We start from the raw sequence: 17,359 nt of genomic DNA, 5'->3' as shown, positions 1-17,359 counted from the left end.
CATGCTTGGTATCAAAATCGTGTTCCGCTCGTTCGTGCGTCGTTCGTAAGTCGTCGACGCGCGTGTCAACGGATCCAGGCCAAACCGTTTTCACCGTTGACGGTGATCAACCGTCTTAAGGATAATTGGAGGGAAGAGACGGAAGCATTACGGCGAGAGAAATATCGAGCGACGGCGAGTCTATATTCACCGAGAGGGGCGCGAATCCGAGAAAGGCGGCGGTTCCGTTACTGCGTGCGTACGGTTTCCGAGGAAAATGTACCAGCGCGCCGCGCCGCGCCGCGCCGGCGGGATGTTCGCCGGTATTGAATTGACCGGTGGTGCCGCGGTGCTCCGAGGCACAAAGGCGAATTGTTGGCGAATTTTTAACTATCTAACAGCCGTGATTTGACGAACCGGACGGCGCGAGGGGCAGAGGGACGGGAGGGACACGCGACGAGGAGGCCTCTGGCCTCCTCGACCGATTCCCCCCGCTGAGACAACGGTCGACCCTTCGAGTCGTCGTCTCGGGTTCGAAGCCGCGCCTCTCCGTGTCTTCTTCGCCCCCTCCTTCTCTTCGCTGCATCCTTTGCTCCTTCTTTCGATCCTGGCGACTTAAAAATAGAACGAGTGCGAGGATATTGTGACCGATTAGGAAGCGAACAGGGTATATACAAGGTGTCCCTCGAACGCTAAGAATGCTTTTTCGATCCGTTGATTCTTTGGCGATTTAGTGTTCAGATATACAAACGCGCTCGTCTCCTAAATGTTCCATGATATTTGCCGTAACGTAAACTTTAGATGTATACTTTATCAATATCTTTCGGGGTCGTTAATGACGTAAATTTAAAAAATCGAACTTTCCGTAGAAGAAATTTGTCACAATTCTCACGGGACGCTCTGTAAATTATAGAACGCTTCACCTCGGCGCTTGTTATAGACTGCTCGTTGCGAGGTTTTCATGATTTTACAATAGGTAGTAATTTCGCGAATAACCTGCAAACAAGTCCGCTATCGCATATAATTAAATATGTGTTACGTGTGGTCGCATACGTTTTAAACAAAAACACAATTTCTAATAAATATTCATCGAGGTCTGGAACATTCCGCGCAAATATCAAAATGTTATTGAAACCGCGCGTATTGAAACAGCGAAATCTGGGGGAGGTTTGAACTTTGAACTATGTCGCATTTGATACAATTCTATCTACTGTTCTCTTTGTTATAAAATATAACAAAAAAAATATTTACTTTTTCCCCCAAGCTTTGAAAGCGGCACGGAAAAGGAATTAGATTGAATCATCCGGAGTAACCTTACGAAATTCCAGAACGAAAACGAAAAGGCCCCGAAAACATGAAGCACAGTAGTGAACGAGCGCCAAATAATCGCGAATATAATGAGACCCGTTATTACATCAACGATCTGCTTTCTCTCGGCTGAAGAGATCATCTGCCACTTAACTTTACTCCGGTTTACTTCGGAGTTGGCCAGTTCGAAGTTTACTTCTCTCGGCGACCGGTTTGTTTGTATCGTCAAGTATCGGCATAACCGTTACGCTTCATTGTAGCTAATAATCGCGCCATTACTCTTCGAGACACCGTTCTTGTCGCGCTCGTAACGTCGTCTTTGCGAAAACACAACAACTCGCCGTTTAACTTGTATACCAATATTATTTTGAAGCTAACTTACGGAGATAGAAGGTTCTTCTCAACTCCGCATTGGTTTTTAAAATATCCGCGCTCTGTGGCAACTCACGGCAACTAAACCCGAAGATAAAAAAAATCACGTACGCGATGAGCAAACTCACCGGCCGTGCCCTCGCTTTCAATTTCCTCTCCGTGAATCTCTCTCTCTCTCTCTTTCTTTCTCTCGCGGGAGAACAGTTGAGTTACGTTATAAAGCCTTGCGCGTCGAACGGGGCAATAAAAAAGAAGGGAAGAGAAAAAAAGGTTTACGCGCGAACCGATAAGTTTACACGCGCGATAAAAGAGCGCTTCTCTCGCTCGTCGCCGGGAGGTTCTCGCTGGTCAAAAGCGATTGGTCGTGCTGCAAATCGACATCGTCGGTGATGCGCTGCCTCGCGATGCAACGCGACGCACCGCAGGTAACGCCCAAGGCATTTTCAATGAAGGGGCTGCTGGAGTGACGGCCGAACTTCCTCGATGTCGATAATGTCAACATTTCTAATTTTGTTTTTCCTATATCTGTCTTTGTCTAACGAAATGACATCTGTCCTTGTTCGAGATCGCTTTGCCATCTCTTTTGCTGCTCTGTTTACTAGCCTGCGTGTATATTTTTGTAGAAAATATACACGATTTCTTCGACGCTCAAATTTTTTTTCCATAGGCTTTTAATCTCAATTTCAACGGTACGTTATTGTTTGTGCACGTATTCTGAAGAGTGGGAACATTTCATTTCGTACATATAACCTATACAACTGTTTATATTAGAAAATATGATTATGAGGTGACAGCATTTTTAAATTTTTTCTCAATTACCACTAATTTTTTTAATTCCCACTCTTCATTAGTATACCTATACTTTACTCCTGTAAAAGGATTTTGCGATCTATAAAGCCGTTTCAAAGAACGAGCCCTGACTGTTTTTGTCGGTATTGTCCCCTGTCCACGATCTCCTTAACGCGCCTTCTATCTATCGCCTTCTTCTATCTAGCACGTCCTACACACGCCGATACACGGGGTGTCCCGCGGTAGCGCCGCGCCACGCCGGGGCGAGATGGAGATTCGAATCGAAGCTCGTGGAAGCGGAACGCTCGATGCTGAAATCGACGCGGCGCGGCAGCGGCGCGGCGGGACGAGCTTCCGCCGACTGTGATTTTTGTCCGGGGGGAAAAGCCGTGTCCGGATTCGCGGGCCTTTCTAGGCGAAAGGCAGCAGGCGCGCAGCTGTGGGCCGCGCGGGACACCCTGTATAGACACGGAGAACGTCAAGCTGCAGGAATCTACCGTGGCGGAGGCAGCAGGCTCTCTCGGGCTAAGGCGATTACGACGCCGAGGATCCGTGAATCTACTTTCGAGCGAGCGGCTCGCTCGCTCGTTCGCGAAGAATTCTGCGCGCCTCGTTACGCGCACGCACGCGACGTAACGTTCGTGCGGCTTTAACGGCGACGGGCGTAAGGAGGGCAGTAACAGAAATGGGAACCTATAGCAGGCGGGAATGCTCTCGGGTACCGTAAATACATTGCAGCGCAATAAAAATAGAATGCGGGATACTCCGCATTGATGTTGATATGCCACATGATATTTTAATCGTGACTGACCCGCGCGGCGCGTGTCCTTCCGTGTCCCCCCCTCGCCGCGCGCATCGAGCGCAAGGTTCTTTCTTTCTTTTTTTTATTTTTTATTTTGCCACACACATTCGTGCCTTATCATCAGGGACGACGATACCTGCGAATTTTCCGCTCGGGTGGCATTGCGGTTTGGTATCGCGCATAAATTGCCACGCTGCTGCCGCGGATCGTCTTCGTAACGTTTAGCATTACCTCGCGCGATTAATAGTTAGGTCTTTTCTCATAAGCGATTTCATATAAACGTTTCAGCGCAACGGTGCAATCTACGTTGCGGAACGTTCGCGGATATCAGACGCTTACGAAGGATCGTTTACAAATTCCCAACAAAATTTTTACCCCGTACACCAAATTTTCCGTCATATCTATTGCGTGAAACGTATCCTCGAACCGCTGGAGCATTACCATAACAGTCGTCTAGAATGCGAACCTCGTGCGACACGTCGACCATCGGCCGGATCTTCCCGTGGACGCGCGAGAAAAAGGTACAGCCGAGTGGAGGGAGAGAAGGAGTTGGCGGAGGCAAGCCATCCGAAGGTAGAGAGCGAGAGAGAGAGAGAGAGAGAGAGAGAGAGAGAGAGAGAGAGAGAGAGAAGGATGGAGAGACGCAGCGGCGCGCGTGGACGGATGGTTCGAGGGGATATGGGGGTTCCCCGAGTCGAGTCGAGTCGAACGCGCGAGCCCACGCGGGCGGCCTTGCACGTCGCCTTGCTTGTATTGATCAGCGGGCTTGACAGCCCCGTAGCGTTACGGCGGGCGCCTTTGGTACTCTCGCTCCTTCTCTCTCTCTCTCGCTCGCTCGCTCGCTCCTATGACATCGAAGCGGTCGGTGTGCGCGAATATTTTGTCTCGTCGCCGCCGTACGGCGGCGATACATATACACACGCGCGCGCGCGAGAGAGAGTGCGCTTGCACGAGGGAAGACCACACAGCCGCACCGCACCGCACACCCGGTGCGCGATAGGCGCCGCTACGCGCGCGGCGCGGCGCGGCGCGGCGTCCCTACCTTCCGACGGTGTGCAATGTGCCGCTCTCGTCCTCTCCGCGGAAGGCGCGGAGCGTATCGACCGATCGTTACGCCTCCACGAGACTCGGCCGCCCGCGTACCACGCACTCTCTCTCGAGAAAGAGATGACGCTTCTCTCTCGCCGCGAGGGGAACGACGGGATAGTCACGCGGCACGAACAGTCGAGATTCTCGTCTCCGGGGGTCTTGAAAATTCTGCGGCACGGACAACCACGGAGTCGTCACTCTGGATTCAACGACGCGGGAACGCGACGCCGCGAGGGATAATCTCTCGTCGAACGACGAATCCTGACCCGGTCACTAACTATAGGCGCCACCGCTATCCTGGGAGGCGATGCCCCCGATCTTTGGGGGAAATTCCTATCGATCGGTTGCCGCGTTTCGACGAAACTGCCATCCGCCGCCACGGCGAAAATACATGACCGGGTCAATGCAGAGAGCGCTGACATCTCTCCAATTTGCCGCGAGAGAAATCGATATGTATACGCGCTCATTCGGATATGTCCCTTCTAAAAAAAGCAATCTCTTCGAAACTGGCTTTCAAAATTAAAAGCCCGTTCACTGATATCGGTATACCGCTAAGAAGCTCTAACGAAAAAAAGCCGAATGGTTGCGTGTTTGAATATAGATAAAACATTACATCTTGAAGTAAATTTCGTCAAGGAGGTAATTACTTTATCTCTTCATCTATAATTATAAAATCTATGGGAGTAAACCATATGCAATATATGCGGAGCGGATTTTATTTCATCTGAATTTTCATCCGTGCCCTCTTGGCGCGGCCAACTTCACGATCCCTTCGACCTAACTCGCGCGATCCGCGAGATTCCCGAAGGCGCCAAGATCTCATTACCTGCCTGCACGGTGGTTGTACACACATTTGAATCGTTCTGATTATGTCAGCTGGTTCTCTGACGTAAGGAGACGCCCGGCGCCGATTGGACGACGGGCGCGCGCCCACTACGCGGCTGTGCGCGCGTGCGCGCTCGCGGCTCCCCCCAAAGTGGCCCCAAGCCCACGAATGCATCGGCAATGGCGTCACACGGTATCTACCATCATCCTCCGGAATGCCTCCTGGTTGAACGCGTAGGTCGCGATTTTACCACGCTCCCGTACTGCAAACGTACCATTTATATCCGCAAATAATTCTTGCAACGGAACGAGATGACACGGACGAAATTCTCGACAATTTTCACCCAACAATCGGCGCCAATCGTGCGCGCGATTCGAAGGATTCGCACGTTAGCGGTAGACAGCAACGAGAGATTCTTCGACACGAACCCACGCATACCAAAGACATATAAAACTGCAGTATACACTGCGAATACAAATAAATTTTAAATTTTAATTTGTAAATGAAAGACAAACAGAATAAATAAAATAATAATGAGTGAAACGGAATCGTTATGATATACAATCAGAGAGAAAAATAATATAGTAAATGGAATGCTTTCCTGAAATTTGAACCACAGATTGCCTAAAGTGAGCTTGATGAGCGCGCATTGTTTATACGCGCGCGTCGCTCGCTTCGTGGTCAATCAGAGTTTATGAGAGAGAGAGAGAGAGAGAGAGAGAGAGAACGCGCGCGCGCGCGCACGCACCTCGGAGCGAGAAGCGCGCCGCGCACGCGTTCGGTACGATCGACTCCCGTGACGCGCGCGTCGATGACTCCGCCGTTGACCGCGCGCGACGGGATACCCCGTCCCTAATCGCGAGGGACGGCGGCGTGGCTTGGCGCGGGGCGGCGTGACGCGGCCGGGAAGCGCGCGCGGGATCAGGTGCGATGAAGATACCGAATCCGGGGTGAATGGACTCTCTCTCGTTAACGGAGATAGGACATTTTCCGTCAATGCAACGAGCGAGCGGATACGGGCGAGCGCGGCGCGCAAGAGAGAACTTGACGACGGCTTTGACGTTGACCTTACGCGACGCGCGGTCGATGCCGCACGCGCGTTATTCTTGATCTAAAAAAATCTCGCTGTTTCCCCGACGGATCTTACGACGCCCCTCCGTTATATATATATATATTTTTTTTTTATTAATTAACGGAGAAAGTGGGAAGAGCCTCTGCCGTTGAATCGCTATTGGTGGTTCGCTTTCAACATACCTCGAGACGTACTGTATTAAGAATGAAATACCGATGTATATATGCGCACCAAGGGAGAGAAACAGACCTTCTGAAAGGCCAAATTTTAACAGATGTTTTTCTTAGAATCAAACGCAAACAGAGTCAAAGTCTAAGATACAAAGCAAGGTCGGAGAGAAAGTTGTTTTGCGCGGTCGCGCGACACCTGGCGCGAGGCAGGAATTTCTAAAATTCTGAGAAGCCTGTTCGATATTAGAAAATATGCGCGATCAAGTAGAATCTCCAGATATCAAATGTCTGACGAGTGACGAGAAAAAAACGCGCGCATTATCCGCCGTCAATGAGTACATAATTAATTTTATCTCAAATGTTGTATGAATAAGAGATTATACATTTCCCAGAGATATGTTTTTCTCCCCTTACTGTAACCATGAACCGTCGATCAAGGTCGAGTGATTTAACGGAAGAGGAATTATCGTCTCGAGAGCGGAATATCGAATATTTCCCGAAATTCAGTCCCGGGATCGAAATGGACCGACGCGACGGGTCGGAAGTAACGCGCGTCTCAGGCGGAACGGTCGAAATGTGATTAATCAATCGAGCGATTAGCTCGAGTCGGGCGGCGCATGCCTGTTTGTTGAAAACCGTTTCACGGCACGGATCGTACGCGATAATATGCGTTTGAATAAATTAGCGGCTTGTCACGTCGCGTGACAAATAGAAACACTGTGCCGTAAGGTCAAGGACCGACTCCGATGTCGCTTTCTCGCCGCGCCGCGTGTTCGCCTTGTATATATGTCTATTTTACTGGGTAATACACGTTTCGCCGCTCTCAAAGGATAATTTATTACCTCGCGATTTAACGTCTCCGTTCACGAAGACGTTATTGCCGCCGACCGCTCGGCGTTCACGGCCAATGTTATCTTTTGTTCGGTAAATGCGAACGCAAGATTTTTACGTTTGCATTTTCATCGGAGTGTTGTACGGCTGCAGCGGCTTGATACCTCGCCGGCGGATCTGACCGACTATTCTGCGAAGGATCTAGAAAACTAAATACCTCATACCTCATTGTCGCAAATTAAGCAACAACGGTGAACTAACGGAACGTGGATTATTTTTAACAGCAGTGTTAAATTCGAACGATCCCGTTTGATAATACACACTCTTTTTTTTATCACTAGATGAATATATACAGTTGCATTCATCCGTTCAAGATTGCTATAGAAAAAGAGTTAACGAGTGCAGTATCTTTGCATTTTTTTTTTTTGCAAAAAATTTATTCGTTTAACTTATCAAACGGATAATGCCTAGGAAAGAAAGCAAAAGACACGAATTGAAATCGGAAATCCCAAAGCTGTTTACCGCGATTACGCATGGCATATATGACGCATGGCTGCAAAGCAGGAATTTCTCAATTCTGGAAAACCTCTTATTTCCGATATTCTGAAAAGTATGTATGTCACATAATCGCTCACGCATAATCGCCAATCACGATTCTATCTCTCAAGGAGGTTCACGTGCTACAAAAAAATGCAATCAGCTTCATGAAATTTTAATATATTGTTCTGGAATGCAAAATAGAATTATTGATGTGAATTTTTTTGGAATTTTTCATGGTCACGTTTTGAAAAAAATCGACTCTAAAAATTGTACTTTTTACCATAGGTTATTATGGGAAATGACTTATTGCTTACCTTCAGAATGAAATAATGCAAGAAAAAATACAAATGATAAGGAAAGAAAAATATACACATGTAACAATAATTTATAAATAAATGAGTGAAAGAAAGGGATAGGTTATCGCACATTTCGTAGAAAACTTAATTATTAAAGCATAAATTGCGTGATTTTTTGTCTGCTAGAAATGAACGCAAGCAAATAATGACAGCAGCGCAAACGAGTATAGTAGAGGTTGTACGGCGGGGAATTTGAATAGAAGTTGCGTTGTGTTTGATAATATAAAAAGTTTTTAATAAATTGTGCATGTTATTAAAAGTCCTGTTATTAGAAGTCCTGATTTCCATATACTTATATTTTTTGTACTCACAAACTTTCCTTTTAATCTGTATTGTTTATCAGTCATTTTTAAAGTTAACGCTTGACAGAAGCAGCAGCACGCACTGGACCTCCGCGTCCCACTACTCCCCCGGTGAAGCATCCGAACCTCCTTATTAAACGTACAGCGTTATCGCGTGCGATCGCCGAGCGTTCGTGGACAGGGAGACTCCTCGCGTAGAATAATCTCGCGTTAAATTTCCGATGAAAATCACAGCTCTCTCGAACAATCCCCAATGCCCTCGAGATATCTCCCGCGCCTCCCCCCTCCCCGGATTGCCCACCGATTACTAATCGTCGCTAATTGTTTGACAGACATCCCTCTGCGGCATTAAATGGAGGAAACTCGTGTGGGGCGAGGTGGCCGGTGGCTTCGGCGGCACGCCCCTCGAGGACCCGGTGCTGTCGAGCTTCTCGCGATGTTTAGCTGGTGACATTCTGTGCGTGTGGCGACGAGTGGCCGCCACGCCGTCCACCTCCGGCCCAGCGGCAGCCGCCACCGCCGCATCGGCGCCCGGGGCTGGCATCTACGACCTGGGCATCGCGCCCTCGCCCGCGCCCCCGCCGCTCTCCCTCACCGCCGCCAAGGAGCTTTGGATCTTCTGGTACGGCGAGGAACCCGATCTCTCCGGCCTGGTATCGCCGGAGCTCATCGCTTGCGGTGAGTATATATCTCTATCCGCGTGCCCGGAAACGCGCGCGCTGCGCCGCGTCGCGCCGCGGCGAGCTCGTCCCGGAAGTCGAGCCGGGATAACGTTGAGACTCCTCGGGCTACATACGCGGACGAGCTGAGGAACGCACAGGATAATTTATTTCCAAAAAAAAATTGTTATATACGTGAGTTATTTCAAGGCGATGAATTTTATGCGATTATTATGTCACCTTGATTAAAATATTTTTTTCTTCTTTTTTTTTTAAACAGCGAACCGTGAATAAAATCGCCAGAACGTCAAGGACGACGAAAAGTGTGTTCGAGCGAAGATGATCGACGTCGTTGTTTGATCGATGCGTGGCAAACGTGATAATCTCAATTGGTATAACATTCAGGCGCGATATACGGTACGTTGTGTACATCGGACGGGAAGTAGCAATTACGCGATGTTTATACGCCGTTGTATGGTGTTTTACCTAACGCCAGCCAAGAAGACCGTGACTAAGCTAACTCTTATTACGTACTTTCCAAGAGGAAGTTTCGACACGTAAGAGACCACGAAGGGACCACGTTGCGTTAACGGATTTGCAGACCGTGCTTGACGAGGGCAAAAATCCTAAGACTGCACAAGATCTATAGACTATACGTGTATACGTCGTCCTATATCGATATCGTCGCGGACTAGAGACAACATCAAAGTCACGGCGAGCGGGGGGAAAGGAATATAATTAAAAGTGAAACTCGCTTTTAGTCTTTAGATCGCCGCGATAAGCAGTGACGTGTATAAACGCGTTAGCCCGTGAATCACACAGAAAATTATCACTCCGACGTGCCTCCTTCGGGCTATCGAACGATTCTACCTGTTTTGCGTGTGCAGCAAAACGCGAGCTATCTGCTTAGCCTCGAACAGTGTGCAGTGTCGCGAATTTTCACATTTCTCTAGCTACGATCATTTTTCCGCGTTTTGTTTCTATAATACAGTCTTGTCGTGAGTAAAGGCGATAAGTTTGCGTCGTTCTGAAATAAAGGAGTGCCCAGCCGGTCTCGTTTGAGCATATAGCTGCGTAGTCTAAAACCTGGGACACGCGACAAAGCTTTAAAAGCAGCAAGCGAACCGGACTAATCACAATTCTCGAAATTAAATTGGGTCAAGGAGTACGCTCAACCGTGACCGGTCGATGTAACGAATTAAAGCTTTCGTTTCCTCTGTCCGTAGATATATCGAGTCGTAACAGTTCAAAGCGAAAAATCGTACGAATCTTTCTTTGTACTCGTCGAGATAAATGTTATTCTTCGTGGTGTTTGCGTTCCGTACTAGCGATTGGTAAAATACTCTCTCCACAAAAACTGGAGCTTCGAGCAACGAACGAATTAATCGCAGTCGAATGTTCTTTAGGATGGTAGATCGCGAGGAATGCTCAGTTAGATTTGTTTCGCTCGTACGTAATTTTTTTTCTCAACGCTCAAGTATCACTGTTTAAACTCCGACGACGATGACGATTATTATTATTATTTCATGCCTCTGAGAGACGGGTAGTAACGTCGTCGTCGTGCAACGGACCAGCGTTCGAGCCACGCCGGACCGAGGCCCGGCCGGCGGTGTTTCTCGACCGGCGAGGTCGCTGAACCATGCACTTGTCTGCAACTCGTTGCAGCGCACAACGTATAGATCTGCCGTGTTGTGCATCGCATCGCGCCGCGCCGGCACTGCTCTGCCGGAGAGTGCACCAATTGCGAAACTGCCGCAGCCGTCCGACCGCACGGTGAACCGTTAAGACTGAAAACGACCAACGTGGCCGGCCTGCCGCGACGGTGACAGTTTAGCGCTATCGGCTTAAACTCGAAAAAAAAAAGAAAAAAAGACGGGTTGATTATTCGACTCGTCGGAGAATCGAGATAAGATAAGACGCCCCTCGAGCGCACCTTTGCTCTTATCGGATATCGATCTTCTTCGACAAGGGAGAACATTTTTGGATTATTAGTTTAATCGTATCAGGCGTAGGATTAATAAACGTAGCGTTATCCTTTTTTATCTCGTTAGACACGTGAGATAATTAATATTGAAATAGTAATAGAGCTACAAAGCGACCGGGTCAAGCCGAGCGCGCGTTCTACTTTTTAAAAATAAAATATTTCACCGTCGCTTTTATGTACGGTTACCTATCGCGATGGAAGTTTCTCGAATAAACATTCGGATTTTGGGAGACGCAGCCTGCAGCGAGACCACCGCGGCTAGTGGTCCACGAGAGATGCAACTCCCTCAGGCTCCGGTCATATCGATCGACAGAACACGTGTTCTCCCACCCAGTGATTCTCAACGTTACTGCAACTGCGTGTGGTTGTAAAAGGCCAAGCCATATTTAACTTTGAGATTTCTCGCGATTTTCTCACTAAATAATTTATATATATCTCACGGTTAAATTATTTTCGTATATAGTTACGGTTAAGAAGAAAGCGCGCGTCTGCTTAAGATAAATCCTTTTTCAATGATCGTGAGTTCTTGAAACAGAATGAAATGTGCGTAGTATCGCATTCGCACGTTCCGAATGGGCTCCCTCGAGCTCACAGATCCTCACGCACCTCTTCGCATTTCGAAGCGTACTCGTTCGCGTGAGAACAAAATCAGGGGAAAGCTGGGCCGAGCGCGCGACTCAGGATTCTATAACTTTTCTGTTTTCTCGGCCAACTTCTTCTCTATACCTTCCACGAAACGCTCACTGAGTTGCTCGACGTAACGTCGCTGTGATTTTACACGCGAATCGGATTACTTTCACGTTAAATTCCGCCGCCGTTTAGACGCGCGCACCGCAAATAAGAGCGAGCTTCGCCCGCTTCATCGTATAGCGACTATGATCATTGAATCGAATGATGACGATATCGAACGAAAATTACGCACACATATTTGCTGCCAGGGTTGAAAGAAGACGTATCGCTTCTTCCCGCTTAATTGTAACAATAGCAGCAGCGTTGTAACCGTTATTTCCGCGTATTTTTAGAAATCGATCGTCCATTCGAAGCGCGCATTAGTGTATTCCAGTTCCTCTCTACGCCGTTCATCGCACAGAGTATAAAGAGGAACGTTAGACCGACGCGCCGACGGCTTTGTTTACGATATTTTATTATTTACTGTCATTTGCAGAAAGCGAGCAGGGTTCTTGGGAAAGCGGATTGTCGTACGAATGCCGGTCACTTCTTTTCAAGGCTCTGCATAACTTGATTGAACGGTGTTTGCTATCCCGTGACTTCGTTCGCTTAGGAAAGTGGTTTGTGCAACCTTACAATGGCTACGAGAAACACCGTTGTAGCAGGTAAACGATTGTTTAGTAATAATATCTTTGTTATCACATTCTGCATTTCACAAAATATTTTTGAGAGTAACGACACGACACTTTTATTTTATTTTGAGAATGTACCCTTTTTCGGTAAGAACACTTGGTATTATATATGCTTTATCACATAAAACTAGACACATTTAAGATGTACAATAGTGTTCAAGCTGTACATATCATATCTAAATATTTTATCATGAAATAAGTACGTAAATGGTCATCATGAAATGAATGCTCGGAACTCAGAGCTATATGTAATTAGATATTTGTAAATGTTTGATGTGAAGGATTAAACATGACGCAGATACGTGAATAGGATGCGTAAATCTAAAGTGTGCCCAATTTAATGTGATAAGGAGTACAACACGCACCAAGTGTACACAGTATAAAGTATTTTTGCGGTTCAAAATAGTACAGAAAGTATAGATTTGATCGATAAATCTTTAAATTTCTTTATTATATTTGCAGCAGCCACTTGTCGTTCTCATTTGCATTTTTCGTTCACGGAGAAAGTACTGTGTGCGCAAGTGTGGACGTCAGGCAGCATCCTGCGGTGCGACATCTTACAAAGACATGTCTACAACGTACCCAGACCTCCCAATCTGGCGTTAAAGGTAAGTATTGCTTATTACGAGAGAGATAAGGATCTACAGCCATAGTTGGCACGAGGAAAATTTGATCGTTATCAACTATCAACGTCAACGTATTTCTTACCTTGTTCCACAGTGATCCTAGCTCCTTATGGACTAGCAGGCACGTTAACGGGTCAGGTGAGCCGTATGGACAGTCAACTTCTCGAAGAGTGGAAACACTTCTATCCGATCAGTACCGGTAGTAACTCGGAGACCGGGCTTCCGCCTCTCGTGGAGGTCCTCGTCGGTGGCGTGCGCATGCGTTATCCCTCTTGTTACGTCTTGGTTACGGATATGGATGATACGCCACCCGAGACTCCTCTCTCGCCACCAAGCAGCCCCGTCACTTGCGAGCGACCGCTTTTAACGCAACAGGAACTGAGCGCAGCTACCGAATTGCCGGAACGCGTGTGGGCAGAATGTACTTTGAGTTCACCGATGTCCGCTTCCAAGACAGAATCTTCCACGGAACCTGGAACCTGGACGTTCGTGGAACCGACGCAAAAGTCTTCCTGTACCTGTTCATGTTCGAAGTAAGGATAGAGGAAATTCACGCCTCTTTTTATTCCGACTTTATTGCATTGTGCAGAACACTGTCTTTAGATTCCTGTTTCTTAGATTTTAATTATATATATAAAAATTAATTGTTTACTATGTAAATTTTAACAAGTTTATTAAATTGTTTTAATTGATACAATTAATAGCGGTCTAAAGTTAATTACGATCTTTTTTTTTATAATATATTGAACGTAATAGTAAACATTTAATTTTTGTTATATACCGCGTCAGTTGAATAATTAGTAATATTTGCCATCATATTGGTTTCTATTTGCATGTAATAGCACAGAATATAGAATCGTAGAATATCCAAATTATTATAGATAAGTAGTAGTGTGTGATGGCTGTTGTAATGTGTGCATGGAAAATTAGTCTTTGAACAGATGGCTCAAATGCAAGTATTCTTGATAGCCAGCTTGTTAATGCATTTATTATTATAAAGTTACATTTAAAGCCAATTAAATTTTTTACTCATAATTTTAAACCAAAAACGTAAACATAATTTTATTGACTACTTTATCGTCATTACAACAAGATAAGAAAATTGTAATATTATTATGCGTTGCATTTGAGCTTTTATAAGAAAAGTATATTAGGGCCGAGTATTAATAAGATATAGTATGAATCCAACCAAAAGCTAAAGAGACCTGAAGTATTGTGTTTAAATGAAAAATCTTACTGTAATTTCTACAGTCGCCACATGTATTTTCTTACATATTTAAATATGAAGACTAGCTTAAAATGACATATCGTTAATATAATCTTAGCTAATTCTTCCTTGACATTTAAGTATGTGATTGCTTAACTTCCATGTTTGAAAAATAGTGTGGCTGTCAAAATACTCAGGTATGCACACAGGTTATTTTTTGTAGTCATTAATTTAAAAAAATAGAAAGCTCAAAATAAGTGTGTGACTTTAAATCAATAAATTAAATATAATGGGACATTCAAAACATGGTTAAGAAATAATATATAATTATTAATAAAAACTATTAAAATGTAAGAAGAAATATTAATAGCAAGATTATTTGAAATAATTTAAATAATTTACTAGAATTGTTAATTTGCAAGCAAAACATTTAGCTTTTTGTTTACATTTGGCTCATTTAAAAAAAATAAATTATTAGGTATTCACCATTAGAATAGTGCGATAAAACAAACATGTGTCATTTTATCGTTACAAGTATGTCGTATTTTAAACTAGTCTTCATATATGCAATTTGACGAAGTTGATATATGAGTTGTTGCTTCAGGATTCTATAAGATAAAATGATAGAGGAGATATGTTCGCAAGAAAACGAGATGTTAAATGCATCGGTTGCAGGTATACGACCCCCGGGGGTTGGAAGAGCCTGGCCTCCTCTCAGGTTCAGAGGGAGAGGGTAGATAAAGGTGGACGGAGGGTCGTACCGTTTCACCGACGGTCTACCACTCAGTGGGACGCTTGTCCCTCTGTCCCTGCTAATGCCCCCAGGTGGGTAATTTTTAGGCCCCCAGATATGAAGGGAGAAAGAGATCATTTTCATCATTTCTCTTAATCAATCACTGCAATAACGCCAGTTTTACGTATGATCGTAATGATCTTCCATAACTTCACATGCAGATTCATCGCTTTCGACAGCTCCATCATGTAATATATTCAAATAACTCGGTACACAATATAACGTATTAATTAGATTTTCATTTTAACTATACAAAGGTGCGAGGCATGTATCTTCTTAAACGCGATCGAGTCACGGCGTGAAGAAAAACGAACGGTAGACTAATATTTTTTTTACATTTGATGTGTGTAAAACTGTGCAAAAATGTCTTACAGAGTATTTAGAATTTTTCAGTGGGTAAATGGGACCTTCTAATGTCAATGTTATGTGAATTCTACGGTATAAGGTTGCCAATTTTTTTACGTGTACTAATACAACATAGTAAGTACAGAACTTAACGTCAACGACTAGCTCTATAACAAATTTATACCAACAATATATTTTCTCAACAAATTATTTCTATATTAGTTATAAAAGCAAAAGCAAGGAATAGAACTCGGTTAATAAACTTTTGCACACGATTTGTCGACTTAAAAAAAATATTATCATGCGCATGATTCGGTAGCAGATAGGATCTGAGCTTTACACACGATTGGTAGTGCACTATCTTCTAGCATATATCTTCCTCTTAGTTGAGTTATTTATTTTGCTTGTAATATACATAGAAAATGGTATATGCTTTGCATGTGAATATTGTTCGATATTTCTAGCATTTATTTTGCCCTATAAGTTGTCGTTTTTGCGTTCATCTATAACATATAACAGGCTTTTATTTATGTTCATGCACATTTTATATTTTGACAGGCGCGGCATATGCTTTTTCTCGAACAATTCATCTCAGTAATACGCACAAAGTTATTACTTTAATAACATTATTAATATGTTGAGAGAAATAAACGAAAATGTATCGCTGTAGCGCTAAAATATTGTCAAATATATATCATCGAGATGATCACGATATAGGGAAAACTGTAGTCTGAAATAGCATTTTCATAATTTAGTTTTGAGAAACACTGTTTGAATGTTGTTTTACTCTAATGTCATTCTGGACTGCTCTTCCCTGCATCGAAATATATATTGTTCAATGCTTTCTCTCATTCTTTCATGCTCGATATGAGTACTAAACTTCTTTTTTATTGCAACCTAACGACAAATATTCTAGGACATATCCGTACGTAATCAATCTGTTTAAAAATTGAGTAGGTCGGTACTGAGTAGAACGGAAGCACCTAGTACACCACCGGGTGGTCCACCTTCCTACTCGCGCGGACCACCAACGGGAGGAGATTGCTTACCGGTGCCGTCGGTCGGCTCGCCAGGTTCTCCGGCACCATCGCCTCTTCTAACTCCGCACTCCGAGCCTGCGTCGGTCCCGCCCGCGGAACCAACGATGCCGACTCTTAGCCCGCAGCCTCCACCAAGTCACACAAACACTGCCCCACCCCTAACCCCGTCACAAGGGCCCAAGTCTATTTCTTCCGCGTGCAACAACCAGGTGCACAGTCCATCGGTTCCCGGACCGATACTGAAACGACCAATCTTGGTGTCCCGAGAATACGAAGGTGCCCTTTTGGATGACGAGCAACCGTTATCCTGGCTCTACGATTATTCGCTCCAGGAGGCTTGGCTGAATCATCCTGTGAAGCGTTTCAAATCCATGAGTATCAGCGGTCCTCCGACCAATCGAAGCAACGTTCTATACCCACCGATGAACTCTCAAATGCTCCAATCTCAAGCTCCTAAGCTGGAAATTAAACAAGAACCTGTCGCAGTTGTAAGTAATATCCATTAATAGGAAAGAGATCAAGATAAATTAAGTCATCTAAGCAAATTACATCTGCTACGAAAATATTTTTATCAAATTTATAAGAAGAATTTCAATCTTTCTCTTAAGAAGTGGCTACTGGAGTCCTAGTGAAATTTTATGTAATTTATTTATAAAATTTACAAGTTATTAGAAATTTGCAATTGATATGCTTTACTTTCAATCCAGGGCAAAATGAAATATAATTAACATATGCATAGGAAATTTTTTATTCACGAACTTGAAAAGGAAAAAGACATTTATTTACAAATTTTATTTGCAAAGATCATAAAAATATTTTAAGTTGTCTTGAATTCCAGAGCAAGTGCCCAGCTTCTTCTTTATTTATAAGATGCATTATAGAATGCATTAATGATAAACTATGTCTTG

The 17,359-nt window shown here is 44.7% G+C and overlaps 1 protein-coding gene across 4 annotated transcripts in view; it reads left to right on the top strand.

Annotated features, from left to right (window-relative positions):
- The window catches only part of LOC112456717 (mediator of RNA polymerase II transcription subunit 13-like), a 31,621-nt gene that overhangs the window by 7,411 nt on the left and 6,851 nt on the right, over positions 1-17,359 (top strand). Inside the window, exons 2-7 of one of the 4 annotated variants that reach the window (XM_025019447.1) lie at positions 8,769-9,114; positions 12,245-12,413; positions 12,906-13,048; positions 13,161-13,599; positions 14,949-15,098; positions 16,369-16,939. In XM_025019447.1, the coding sequence (XP_024875215.1) occupies positions 8,769-9,114; positions 12,245-12,413; positions 12,906-13,048; positions 13,161-13,599; positions 14,949-15,098; positions 16,369-16,939 (1,818 nt within the window). Of the gene's footprint in view, positions 1-8,768; positions 9,115-12,244; positions 12,414-12,902; positions 13,049-13,160; positions 13,600-14,948; positions 15,099-16,365; positions 16,940-17,359 lie in introns of all 4 variants that reach the window. The other 3 variants (XM_025019446.1, XM_025019449.1, XM_025019448.1) reach the window with 3 other exon arrangements.

The sequence above is a fragment of the Temnothorax curvispinosus genome, unplaced genomic scaffold (genome assembly GCF_003070985.1).
Source record: "Temnothorax curvispinosus isolate PA1 unplaced genomic scaffold, ASM307098v1 QBEX01007090.1, whole genome shotgun sequence".
Lineage (NCBI taxonomy): Eukaryota > Metazoa > Arthropoda > Insecta > Hymenoptera > Formicidae > Temnothorax > Temnothorax curvispinosus.
This window is presented reverse-complemented; position numbering and strand designations above follow the sequence as displayed.